Genomic DNA, 14,256 nt, shown 5'->3' with positions numbered 1-14,256 from the left:
AATATTTAATTCCTCTCAAAATAAACTTTATATTATAATGTATCAAATACATTATATTAATTATATTACATATAATTAATTTAAATTAATTATATCATATATAATTAATTCCCTCAATTAATTTGAATAATTCAAATTAGTCTAAAATTAATTTTCAATAATCCATATCGAGCTACAGAAGGGACCTTATGGACCTGTAGATTGAAGCTCTAATAGTACTTGAATAATTAATTAAACTTCTTTAATTAAATTAATCAACATCCATTAATTGTCGGTCACTTCACTAAAGACCTGCAGTTGCACTCTTCGTACTATAAATATGTTTCCGTATCCATTAGATATAACTAGTCAACAACGCGATGACCCTTCACAAATTGCTCATAAGTACAGTTAGGCTAAAAATTACCGTTTTACCCTTGTAGTTACATCTAACTTCTTAAGTATCACTGATCTCTCTAATGAACAATAAGTCATAGTCCAATTATGACCAAACCCCTCTTGAGCCAAAAGAAAGTGTGGCGCCACATTATTTGAGCCTTTGAATCAGCCCTTAAGAGAGCAATTTGGCTACTTACCCCAACATTAAGGAATGAGTGAATTTCGTCTTATGTAGCTATATTCCCAGCTCCTTAATCAGATAAATTCCCAAAAGGGTAAGCTATTGAGTCAGCGATCTGGCCACTCTTACCCATACAAATCAAAGGACTCCTTTCATAGGCAGGTGTTCCTAACTCACTCAGAATTTATGTCATGTCACCAATGGTCATCCTGGTGAAATTTAAATCTATTATTAATGGCGTTATATAAAGAGACTATTCACGGTGGTCTAGTCTTATACAAATCTTTTTGTATAGAACACCTCCACTCATATGTCTCCACATGAATTATTAGAATATCATATCATTTGTAGCACTTTACAATAATTGTAACATCTACAAAAAACGGGTCGTAATCGTAGTGTCACCAGGATAAGGTATCCATCTACGACATACTATTTAGGTTATTACTAAAACAATTGCGCGTGTTATGCTTTTGAAGACCGGGAGAAATTTTAGAAGAAAAACTCTTCAAAGGTAACTTGTTCTTCTCCCCAACAACTTGTAAAAGGCATGCTTAACTTATTGTCATTTAGTATTCTATAACTTGAAATGTACGAATTTCATTGAAACAAAGCAATCATATGCTTCTATTAGAAATTGGATTCCTCTTCACTCCCTCTATTCTCTCATGCATCATTTTGAACCCTCTTCGTCGATTTAATTTTCAAGGACCAAAAAATCCATTTATCTTCTTAGACGATGCTTGATATCCATCATGTATCTCTATACTCCTTTTATCACATACCACTCCTACTATGTGTCATGTATTTGGCCTGAGAACATTGACCAAACTTGCTATTTAACTAAACTAAAGCCAAGATGTATCTATACTTGTGCATTTCACTCTTATCACATGACAAACTATAATTAGAAAATGTGCGGGTGAAGTCCATACTCCCTTGTTAATTTGAGGTCTGAAAATTCATTATAGTTTGGAACATAGGAAAGCAGTGGACGAAGCATCCTTCTTCCGATCCTATATGTACCCAGACTTCTCCCCTCTCATCCTCACACTGTACTACACACTCATTCCTCTTCATCTCCAACATGTTCTCTCCTCCATTTCCGTTCTTCCTTTTCTATCTAACTGCTTTTACTGAACTAAATTGTTGAAGAATTAATGACAGAAACTCCGGCCAAAGCGCTTCGGAAGATCCTCGATTCGTCTGCTGTTCATCTAGCTCCCGCTTGCTTCTAAACTTATCCAGAGAGCTGGATTTTCCTACTACTTTACCAGTGGTATGTTATTTGCTTCTCTCTTCTCATTCTCTTTTCTTAACCCATTACCCTATCCCTTCTTTCTAGTTTCGATGGCATTTTCGAAATTTTTCAAAAATATCCATCTTTCACAATCATTTTAAAAATTTTCCAAGGATTAACACCGAGGTTTTATATATTTTCCAATGACTAATTTGAGCTATTATCAAATATCTTTAATATAATTGAAGTATGGAAAGATTCGAATCACATATCTCATTATCACTAAATTTTAGCATATCATAACATATATCATATAGTATTAAAAAAAAGCTTTTAAAAAGGTATAATTTTTAGTTTTGACTAATATAATATAAATTTGAATTTTAAATTTTCGTATTTTATTTTATATTTCAACTTGAGTTGGTTTTCACCATCTAATTTATTATAAATTCTTAAACTTATTACTATATTTAAAAATATATATTTACGTTATGCTATTTATATAAGTATCTCGATTAAATATCTACGTTTGGTTATCGATTTTAATAGTTTTTTAAAAATCTAAAATCGCAATCCTAAGATTTCATGGTCGAGACTATTAATCTTAACCATAACTATGTTTAGATTGATGGAAATCAAAAAATTATTATAACAAAAAAAATCATTTATTATAAATATTATAATATAGATTTAATATAATGTCCATGTTTAGTGTTCAAATATATCACAGATAAAATTTCTATAAATAATGGACATTCATAGATTTTGTAAAGAAGTGGACATCGGTGAGAAATAAAGAAATTTGGAGAAAAAATCTACTTTAATTTCCTATATTTTTTTTCTTTCTAAATTTTAGTTATTAATTTTATATATTGTACTTTATTTCTTCGGTATTCCCATTCTCATAGTGACTCATTTTGCTCTCAATTCTACAACATGATTGAACTTTTATGCCTAATAAATGAATAATTTACGGAGGTATGTAATTGGTTAATTATTATTATTATTATTATTATTATTAACTTTGAGTCTTGTGTCTATTCAATATTTAAACTTTCAAAATTGTCGAATAAGTCCTAAACTTTATTAAGTTTCTAATAGATTTTAAACTGTTACTTTTTGTATCCAATAGATTCATTGATTTGCAATCATGTATCTTATAGGTTAAATATTTTTTATTTTATTTTTTTTAAATCACTTATCTACTAGGTACAAAATTGAAATTTTAAGTTATATTAGACATAAAGTCAAATTTATATCTAATTAATAGTTAATTTTTTTAATATATCAAAGACCTATTAGACTAGACATATAATTAAAAGTTCAAGAATCTATTCGATATTTTTAAAGTTCTAGAATTTATTAGATATGAAATTGAATTTTTAGGATCTATGAGACCGTCTTGAATGTTCAAGGATCAAATAAACACAAACATCAAAATTTATGTACTTCAATTATAATTTACCTTTCGAGTTGTCTCGTGAGATCAGTTGAAATGCGCATAAGTTGGCCTAGACACTCACGAATAAAAAAAATTATAATTTAACCTTTAATTAATTACCGATTCTTAAGCCTTAATTAATTTAATCACTAGTTAGGAAGGTAAATCATACTTAAAATTAATAATTTCATGTAAAAATAAATAAATTTAAAACTCAAATCTGTAATTTTGAACTCAAAAGAATTCTAATTTTTATTTTATATTCTATTCTATAATATAATCTGAAATAATTCTAATAGTTAATTGAATAATAAATTAATGTTTAAAAATACCATTTTGGTCCAATATTTTGAATTTGTTTAATTTTGGTTTTTGTATTTTTAGCTGTCCAATTTTAAAATGTATTTTCAATAAATCTAAGATTTAGTTCTTCAAAGATAATTTTTACATAAATTGGTTAAATAATAATATGTGAATATGTTTCGAAAATTTACAGTGAAAATGCTAATAGATAGCAATAAGTTCTTTTTAAAAAACAATAATAAACTAATAGTAGAAACTAAATTTAAGATTTATTAAAAACATAGTGACTAAATTGGACATTTAAAAATATATACACAAAAATTGAACAAACAGTTCTAATTTTAATTAATGACAGAGGTTAAATAATTGAGTGACAGAAATTTATTATTTTATATCTTGTTTGAAGAAAAGATAATAAGATGTACCCGTAATGGTGCATTCTTTGCCAGATGCACATGGGATCTTCATCATTCTTGAAGTTCAGGTTCTTTTATAGCTACTACTCTTAGTCTTCCTTCGCAAGGAGGTATGCATACACATACTTCTAGAATCTTTTTAAATGGCAACGGTTAAATGGAACTACATGTCTTGTAGTTATTAACATGCTCGTATGATCGCTTTGACATTTCTTTGAATAGTTAAAGTAGGGAAGATTGATAAATTTTTAACACACGTCTTTTGGTTATTAAAAAAAATAATTGTCATGTTTGGAGCATAGTTTAGGAGGTATAAACGTCAAAGAATAATAATTGTTGCTATCATTTTGATTGTAGTTTGGACCTTTAAAATGTCCTTTAGGTTTTAAGCTCCTATTTGAGGGTCAAAATTTTTGGAATTTGTCTTGGCTTACATATTAAATAGTTTTTCCACTCTAAACTAGACCATGCTTACAGAAGTGGGGAACTACTTTTGTTGTTTATTCTGTGTTCTGTATTTATGTGAGGCCCATTGCTCAATTTATAATTAAAAAATAAAAAATAAACCGATTGACGAGCATTGATGATCAATCCGTTTGCGTTGAAACTGGTGATATTTATTTCATTTAGCACTAGGTCTCTTTGCGAAGCATTCTTCTAGTTAGCTTCCTAGAGAGAGAGAGGGGGGAAAAAACTTCATCAATTAAAACTTGTAATCAATTTGATGAATTTCCAACAAGTATATAGGAAAAACACTATAGTAGTTGTGAGAGCAATGAACTCATTGTTATTGAAGTATGATATACTTGGACAATTCTGTTGCAAGATCACAAACCATTTTCCCTAATGTCTTCAAGGGTGCACTACAAATTTACACATGAGATGGATTTAGAATGATCAAGCCAATAGAGTTTCTCACAGCTTATAATCTCACCACTGCAAGAATACCATTTTCACTAATGAGGGGTCAATTCTAGTAAACTAAAAATCCATCCCAATAGCCACAAAGCAGATCCTAAAAAATATGAAATATGAATGAGACAAACTTACACCATCGTATTTTATTATTTAACTTGTATTCAATCAAATATACAATCACAAGAAAGTGGAAGGAAAATGATAAGAAAGATTTGAACTCGTTGATACACACAAAATTCAAAGCAGAACTCAACCCACAAAGAATGACTAACAGAAGATTTGGTAGAAAACAATGAAGACATGGCCTTCATTCAGTGGAAAAAAATATAACTTCGAATAATAAAATCTTGGGTTGGATGCAGATCTTTGAATATTTAGTGCTGTCCTATCTAATCTTATAACCTGATAAACAAGCAAAGGCTCTTCCACAACTCTAACAAGATATTTCACGTCATCGGTAACTCCCGTATGGTGGCTGTTGAGGGGCATAACCACCAGCACCCATCATCGGGTTGTATACACCGGGCATGTTCGCTCGAGGTTGCTGCATTTGGATTCCTTGCTGCCCCATACCCATATTCATCCCCATGCCACCCATGGGTTGATTCATACCTCCATAGCCTCTCATGCCCATGCCCATGCCCATGCCCATGCCAGGATTGGGGTTCATGCCCATGCCCATTCCCATTTCCATGCCCAAACCGGAACCTGACATTGCATTTGAAGTCGGCCTTAGTGCACCAGCACCGGCTCGGCCTATCCCAGAACCAGATCCCATAGCTTTACCCATGTTAATGGTAGATACCACTGGAGCTGTACTAGGCTTCTCCATTCTCTTCTCCTTCCTATTAAGGGCTTCAAAATCGACACCAATATCCGCCATTGGGTTTGTTTTAGCTGCACGAGAACATATTCTTCAAAAAAGGAGGAATGAAGATTTATTATGTTTTTCTAAACGTATGAAACCTGGTACGTCCAAAAGAAATCAACACAATCAGGTTAACCTCATTGGTGTGTGCAAGTGATCGACGTAATGAAATCAAAAGGGAAAACTTACGTCCAGATATGTTTAAATTGACAAGCCCTCTGCTTAATGTGTCAGACCATACTGTGGACTTGGTTTCAAACTTATTCTTCGAAGCTTGAGATGCAGTTGAAAGTGATCCAGCCGGAGGAATTTGCTGGGGAGCCATGGATGTATAGTTTCCTGCTTGAGGATTAAAACTACCCATAACGTCAAGGTTAGATTTTACAACAGGAAAATTTGAGGCTTGGTGAGACGCTTGAGAAGCTACTGGAGCTACAGAACCGTGTGGCGGATTGAAGTTTCCACTATCAAGCTGAGCAGGCCTTGTAGTTTGAAGCGTGACATGAGAACTCGTGGGAGCTGCAGAACCATTATGAGATGTTCCAAAATTATTGGGCTGTGTATTAGATCCAGCATTTGGAGGAGCCATATATGAATTGACATGAGCTGGTATTCCTCCTTGTGCCATGAACATCCCATTCCCAAACTCTCTCCCTGGTTCGGTTTGATTTTGAAAATTTACAGGAGCAATATTTCCATCTTGCTGATAATTCCCCAAGTTTGAATTTGGCTGTGCAGGCAAGCCAGCTACAGCTTGAAAATTTGGCTGTACTGGTTGGTTTGATATTGTGGGCTGTGAAACAGCAGCAGGTAAAGTTTCAGGAGGAAGGAGATCAGCCAGTACACCAATATTATGATGTTGCAGAGTCTCTTCACGAGGATGGTGCAAATTCGGCTGAGGTTGAACAGGGATGCCTGGTGTGGAGTAAGTTGCGGCAGAAAATGATTCCCCACGGTGAAAATGTGCTTGTTCTTGGACACCAGAGGAAGAAATGGCTTTAAAAGGCGAGTCCCCAAACGGGTCTTCAAAGGTCTGCATGAGCATACGAAGTTGCAAAATTTCAATCTCTGCCATCAATAATAATTGATCTAGAATCCAATTTTACGACATAGAAATCAACCCAAATTTAAATTTGCATTCGAGAAATCTAAAATTTCTGTACTCCATAAAAATGCAATCTCCCAGTATGCTACATCTACCAAAACCACGGTACAACATTCTCAACAATGCCAGGAATAAGATTGATGAGAAAGCACTTAAGTTATGGATACATGAAAACTAAAATCGCATGTATAAACATAGCAACAAGCGGAACAGATATCAGTTCAAAATCATTTCAATGGTTCAATATTACCTGATTTTGAGTATAGGACCCCGCAACAGAGCTTGTCTGAACATGACTCTCAGAGTCTGCAGCTGATGTTACTGGCCCAACAGGCACTAAGGCCAAGGAGTCAAATAAATTTGTCTCCAAACTGCTTGAGGCATTTGGGGCAGCATTTGGAGCAGCTGAAATAAGAAATGGAAAAAGAAAAAAAAAGAAATAGATATTAAGTGTAAATTATAAAGACCAGAGAAAATTGCCATACCATATAATAAAAATGATGGAAAATACTTTTTTAATGCAAATTGTCCAACCATGGAAAAATCACAAGTGCTTCCCATACCTGGAACTGAACCACGGGGGTCAAATTCATCTGAACCATCAAGTCCCTGCATAGGCGGGGATGCAGTGGTTCCATGAGTAGTTGGCTGGCTTGGACTACTGGACGTGGGTGGAGGAAAAGCTCTTGGAGAAGTAGTTGCTGGAGCTTCTACATCTCTGTTTACAGATACAATATATCAATTGAATGAATGGCAAACAAGATTAAAAGAAAATGTGACATCATTATCTTTGGAACAAAATTAGCACCTTTGACTATGCACGGTGCTTCCAGATTCATTCACAGCTTCTTCATAACTTGGCGGAGGCGGAGCACCAATATTCTGTTCTGAAAATTTACGTTCAAGCTGCCTATGAAACATTCAAATTTTGTAATGCAACATATTGTTCCTTTTTAGGGATAAAAGTGATATATCAAATAATATCACTACACTGCACCATCATCAGAGAAGTATAAAATAAACAATTGAAACTAACCTTCCAATCTGAGATTGCTCGTCGGCTCTGGCACCATTGTTGCTGCAAGAAATAGGAAAAGCAAGGAAATGAGTGCTTTTCAAGAAAATTATACACATATCAAACTTCATCAAGACGTAATTAAAAAGATCATATTGCAAGTTTCCTTCATTGCGGAAGAAATTAATGAATTAATGATATTTACTCCCTTGAAAACGTAGAAGAGAACAAGACAGAGAACTAAATTTACATTTCCAAGAAAACCTGTGCATGTCAGACTAGAAAAACAAAATACTTGCCTCATTTGTTTGAAAACAAGTTTTGTAAAGAAGTGAGCGTAGGCAACAACTAAAATGGAATTCACTAATTTAATAGTTATCTGGCATCAACATTTTATATCTGCAGCAGGTGCCTACCGAGAAGAAGCTTGACCATCATCATCGTATGTACGTTCTCCATCTCTATCAGAGCTCCTGCTCCTTGAACCATGCTGATAGTCATCAATGTTTCGGCTTCTTCCTCGATAATCATCATCCTTAAAACCATCTCTGTTATAGCGTTCTTCATAATCACGACCATATGAATCCTCATTTCTGCCAGCACGATCATCTCTAAAACCATAATCTCTTTCCCTCCCATAAGAATCCCCATTTCTGTCTCCATCACGGCTTCCATATCGTCCTTCATAGCGGTCATCATATCCTCCTGAACTTGGTCTATACATACTGCCCATAGATGATGGGCTGCGAAACCTGTGTGACATCATGATATTCATAAATACTGTAAAAGTTATCAAGTTGTTGATACTATTATGTAAAAACTGAAAGAACATTTCTATACAATGTAAATGTGAAACGTGTAATAAAATAAATCAAATTTATCAAAAGACCAGGGGAAAAAAAACTATAAAAGTGTTAAAAATACTGACCATGAAATTTGAAATGGATTAAACATGACATATGTAGAATTTTATATCTTATTATTTTATATAAATAAAGCATTGTAACAAACACAATGGAAAGAAGGAAGTTCAATATTCAGGTCACTTGGATAAAAAACACAAATCGCTTTCGTTAGAGGCATGTGTATATGAAATAAAATTATCTGAGGGTCTGAAATGAAAAATTGGCACTACTAAACAAGATTACTGCTCCAATTTACTTATATGTTTACTATTATTTTTTTTTCCAAGAAATAAACTATTCAATGATTGATGAAAAGGGAGCAAAATGTTCAAGATACAACCTCCTAAAGGAAGAGAGAATGAGACGAGAACCAAAAGAACCAACAATCAACGAGAGATACAAACGGCTGCCGAACGTTACTTGTGCAATTAATAAGGACAAGCTAAGAAAAATGAACAAAAGAATGAAGAAATGACAAAAATATAAAACAACCGAACTTTGAGAGCAGACTCACTTGTCCCTATTAGCAGCAGCTTTCTGTCTGACCTCAATGATCCTTTCTTTATCATTTACAAGGGCTACAAGATTTTGAGATTTCTTTCTAACATTGTTGCCTTGGTCCCTCCCATTGGAGTCGATGTATTGAAAATCAGACAAGGTCTGTCATCCAAAAGATGGTTGATTAATTAAAGAGTCTTTCATGAAAATCAGAGAGCTAGAGTAAAAATAATAGTCATAGTGAATTGAGTAAGAAAAATGTACCGATATCTGATATGCATGTTCTCTGATGTCATCTATGACACGCTCCGACCCATGACCCACCAAGTACTCCAAAACGGTCAAACCCTGAGAAAGATAAAAGTTTGGGTAGGAATAAAAGGAAAAAAGAGATTCTTTTCATGCAGTCATCTCTTGCTACTGTCAGTTCAAAGAAGAATTAGTTATTTTAAATTTCTACTAATATAGCAACTTCGTGCAACCCATAAATAAATTCCACACTGTGATAAAGCAGGAAATTACTAGAATATAGGAAGAAAATGAAGGGTTGTGGGAACACAACGCAATTTCTTGTCTTTAGTTCCAATTTATTTTATTTGTTAAAAAAATGGAGAAAAGAAAGCAGGGAAAGAAATATTTTATTATGTAATTCCCCAGCCTCCAACTAATTAAAGGGGACACTTCAAGCCTCTGCCCATTAACCCCAACCCCAAGTAAATGGATAGAATCACGGGGGCTAATTTGTTCATTAGTATTATGGTATTACCAGAGAAACACAAATTTTTTCAATTTTCATGTTGTGAAAGAGTTTAAAAAATAATCTTCCCGTGATGTACGTACTTTATATCATTCAAAAGACAAATAAAATTAGGCAATCTAATAGGATGTAGAGAAGGTTTCATCAATTCACTCAGAATCTGCAGATAATATCAATTGTTTTTGCCTTTTCAACATAGAGTCAGTAGTAGAGGTTTTGTTGGTATACTGAAAAAAGAAAGGTGTGAAAGGAAGGACCAACAATATAACTTCAACTTTGAGTAGGCCAGAGCAGCTAGAAAAGGACAAACAATCACACCAAGCAAGCAAACCAGACGATCAAAAGAGATAGCAGACGCCTCTCTAGCTCTACAAATAGGGAATATCACATCCGTTGTCATTTTTTTTTTTTTTTTTTGGGATAAAGACCAACTTTCGTGGAGAAAAAGAATGAAAGAATCAAGGGTGGGTATAGAAAAGGCAGGCCATTTTTTATTGTTTCTTTGAGTCCTAACAGTGTCAATTTTTCATCGCATATTTTTTCCCTGAATTAATGGACTTAGTTTCCTCAAGTTTTTTGTAGTTTTTAAACCGGTCTACTTTTTTCCTTAAAAGCACAAAAGCAGGCATGTCGACATGTAATATCTAAAAACCTAGGTTACGAACATGATAAAAATACATATATTAGGATTTTTTTATTTTTTTAATTTATAGAAAAGACATTTGAATCTTGTTATGTTTTAATGGACATTAAAAATTTGTTTTAGTTTAAAATAGATAATTTTAAAGACGAATTGACAGAAGTAATGAAATACACAATGCTTGCAGAATGTATTGGTAACGAAATCAACATCTTCCCTTTTGAGAAATTTTTTTTCTTAGCGTACATGAGGCAATACTTTTCTTATCAAACATCTTCCCAGAAAAATATTTAACTGAAAACTTATTAGGGAATTGTAACTTATATATTCAGGTAATGCAAAGTCACAAACAGTAATATTTATTGCAAGCTTTTTGAACTAACAAGCGGGAAAAAACAATACAGAAGGGAGAATAAGAGCTTCCATATCAAAATGGAAATATTAAATTAGTTCAATCGTCTACATACAATGATCCTAATAGTTGAAAGAAAAAGGGAAAAACTGCTAACCTTGTAGACATGCCTCCAATTCTTGCCAGTATCATTAATCCGCTTCCAGAGTATTCCCATGATCATTTGGTATTCATGACTGCATGGACATTTGGAATAAGTTCTTCCCTGGTGTAGAATATTCAATCTAAAAGCATCCACAAAAGCAAGCCTATGCTTACTAATTTCTAGTTGCTTGTGCTATATCTGCAAGAAGGGATCCATGAGGACCCCAAGGCTCATTGCTAGTGGCATCCAAAACCTGGAAAGGAGGAAAGGAAAAGGAAAAAACGTAGTTCCATATAAGTTGGCGAGAATAGAACCCATGCTACAAAAGTTTCTTACAGAAGTTTGAGAAGCCGTTTCTATAGTGAAATTCACGATATTGTTGGTCGTGTATCAATCAGAATGCCATGGTCAATAACTTCTTATTAATTATTTCATACAGTATCCATAGTTATAAAAACTTCTTCAATCCCTTAGAAATCATGCATCAATTAGGTTTCTATCTAACCTAAGGGCTATCATTCTGGAGATGCATGACAAATGAACCTAAACACTCTTTTCTCATTCTTTAAGACAAAATAATTGAATCTATACAAGATCACTTCATTATTTTAAAAAATAATAATAATAATTGAATAATTAAAAAATTAAAAAATAAATAAAGAACTGAGAAGGCATACCTTCTGCTCTATTTTAGGAATTTTGAGCACGGTCTTATTGACCTCTCTCTTTCTGCAATAAAAGAAGAGGGGACCTATTAGGAAAACCTAATGCATAAAGTCCAATTTAGATCAATGAATAAAAATGAATTTTGATGAAACAAGACCACTAATGTAAATCTTCATTAATGATCATTTGACGAAAATTAATTAGATTGCCAAGACAAGTAATCACCTGTTTTGACTTAAAATAAAAAAAAAAAAATTAAAATGATGCAATCAAAGTATCACAAGCTAAGAAGATGGCTTACAAGTCTCTAACAGTTTGATCAAAGGCCTTCTTCATCCTAGCAAATTACAGCAACAACCAGAAGCACCCCTAGTTCACCTGTTCAATCAAAGAGAAGCTCTTGTTAATCTATGGTTATTACACACATACAAAAGGATCTCAATATTTAATATATAAAATGTAAATGTTCAAACTTCAGAAGAAATATAGCAATGAGAATATAAGAATATGATAAGGTAAAATATTGGATGAATGTGGCAACGTTTCATGCTGCAATGAATATTGTAGGGAAGATCACAAATTTTAACTTAAACAAATGCCAAGACAAAATTCAATCATTAGACCAGGCCTAAGTGGCCCTCCAACTTTAGGACTTCATTTACCATATACACTTGAATGATTGGGAGAGGTGAGGAATCACTACTATTACAATGATCTTCCAAAAATTAAATGCAAGCCCCATTCCTGATGTTGTAGAGATAATTTCATGAAGTTATTGAAACACTACAGACAATGAAATATGACTTTTATAACTCAAAAGGTGCCATACCCATCCAAAAATGCAAGAACCATATTTGAATTTGCTCACAAGTATTTTATCACGAAGTATCAAGCTCAATAACCACTTTGCTAGGAGGGTAAAGTGTTCGTACTAGTGAAATTGTCTATACCCAACCTAGCCACATTGCACCACTTGGAAACAACATCCCACCTAATAGATAAAACCCTCCACCTTCCTTAACAACAAAAAAGTTCCTCGCCTTCGATTAAGGCACCCTGTTTTTGGCTAATGCCTTTACATTAAGCCCTATTATTAATAAATAATGTCATAATCAGCAATGTAAAGGATCTGAATTGGTGGGTGGCTAAATGTTTGACTTTTTTAGAAATAGCCCTCGAAAGATTTATACAACCGGAAAAATGAATGAAACTTTTCCCATCTAGATTTTCACAACCTGCTGCTAAAACTCCAAACAGATCTATGAAAAGGATATAAACCTATGAAGCAAAACAAAAAATTAACAACTAATTAGATAAAATCAGCTAAAACAAAAACAAAAACAAACAAACTTCCGCATGATAAAATCATAACCATTAATATCAAATGGTCAAAGCAACTACTGGGAAAAAAGAATTCTCCTCTTGAGAAGAGCCTATTACAAAATCTACAATACGAAACAGAAAAGAAACGCAAAAGGGAGTAAGCATAGGAATCTTACGAGACTAAGGAGGCAAAAGAGGTAGCTGAATCAACTGTCTTTAGCAGCTACCCAGAAATTGTAGCACAAAAATCAGCAGTAAGAAGGTTGAAGTAGATCTGAATCACAACCCAACAGCTATAAACCAAAGAAAAACCGTAAGAAAACAGAACCCAATTGAAAATCGAACAAAAGGGCACCTGATGGAATCGATTACGATAAGTGGGGTTGAAATTAGAAGCCCGATCTGACCGATCAGAAGAAGAATGTTCTGGACTTTGTTTGAAGCTGGGAAGAATTGTATGATGCCGCAGTTAATCGAAGAGGAAAGAGGGGTTTCTGTCTCTTCCTCCTTCTCTCTCTCTCTCTTGAAATTTGAGAATTCGGTGGAAATGAGAGAGAGAGGTGAAATTGGAGAAAGACAGCGCAACTAGCCGGCTAGCCCATCTGCACGCAGAGAATAATAAAAAGCCAAATGGGTTTTCAAATCAATCATACTTATTTTATTGTAATCATATATTAAATTCTCAATTTCCACAAAGTATTCAACTTTGCTTGTTACGTCCATCCACACTCTCAATTCACCTCATCCTTTTAATTTTTCCTCCCCATCCTAAAGTTCACGTCTTTATGGAAAAATTTCAACTTATCGTGATATTTATTATTCTCATCCATGTTACTTTTATGACAAGTAATGAATGAAGTTATCATAGAAGACATTTCTACTTTTTGTCTAAAATAACTATAGTTCAATTGACATATAGATTTATTAGTGATCGAGAGATATGTGGTTTGAATCGTTTTACTCTATTACACTAGAAAGATAACATTTTTACATTTTCAAAAAAAAAAAGAAGAAGAAGAAGTAGATGGACTCCGCACTCTATATTTTGTAATATTGTATTCTTAAAAATAGCTCTATAATTAATGAATCGGTTACTTTTTTTTAA

At 33.4% G+C, this 14,256-nt stretch overlaps 1 protein-coding gene across 3 annotated transcripts; it reads right to left on the bottom strand.

Moving 5' to 3' along the window:
- Positions 1-4,995: 4,995 nt before the first annotated feature.
- Positions 4,996-13,872, bottom strand: LOC120074533 (clathrin interactor EPSIN 3-like). 3 transcript variants are annotated; one of them, XM_039027697.2, is made up of 15 exons: positions 13,507-13,872; positions 13,328-13,374; positions 12,130-12,206; positions 11,840-11,891; positions 11,336-11,415; positions 11,175-11,253; positions 9,533-9,616; positions 9,285-9,430; positions 8,282-8,617; positions 7,887-7,928; positions 7,659-7,760; positions 7,414-7,568; positions 7,101-7,255; positions 5,935-6,778; positions 4,996-5,774 (listed from the first exon to the last, which is right to left on the bottom strand). In XM_039027697.2, exons 3-15 carry the CDS (start codon positions 12,162-12,164, stop codon positions 5,329-5,331), a joined length of 2,556 nt encoding a protein of 851 aa, XP_038883625.1. In that variant the 5' UTR covers positions 12,165-12,206; positions 13,328-13,374; positions 13,507-13,872; the 3' UTR covers positions 4,996-5,328. The 3 variants fall into 3 exon arrangements, with proteins under 3 accessions (XP_038883625.1, XP_038883619.1, XP_090169766.1); XM_039027691.2 differs by having other exon boundaries at positions 13,328-13,425; positions 13,507-13,820; XM_090313640.1 differs by having other exon boundaries at positions 8,282-8,645; positions 13,328-13,425; positions 13,507-13,779.
- Between the last annotated feature and the right edge of the window lie 384 nt (positions 13,873-14,256).

This window comes from Benincasa hispida, chromosome 1 (genome assembly GCF_027475165.1).
Source record: "Benincasa hispida cultivar pf3 chromosome 1, pf3_genome.v1.1, whole genome shotgun sequence".
In the NCBI taxonomy this organism is placed as follows: domain Eukaryota; kingdom Viridiplantae; phylum Streptophyta; class Magnoliopsida; order Cucurbitales; family Cucurbitaceae; genus Benincasa; species Benincasa hispida.
Note: the sequence above shows the minus strand (reverse complement) of the source record. Positions and strands in the feature narration are given on the sequence as shown.

Bases quoted from the DNA above. Each gene is read 5' to 3' on its own strand.
- LOC120074533 (XM_039027697.2), bottom strand. From the start codon at position 12,164: ATGAAGAAGGCCTTTGATCAAACTGTTAGAGACTT. The intron at 11,416-11,839 runs GTATGCCTTCTC...CCTCCTTTCCAG, and splicing joins TTCCTAAAATAGAGCAGAAG to GTTTTGGATGCCACTAGCAA. The intron at 7,569-7,658 runs GTGCTAATTTTG...ATCTGTAAACAG, and splicing joins AGCACCGTGCATAGTCAAAG to AGATGTAGAAGCTCCAGCAA.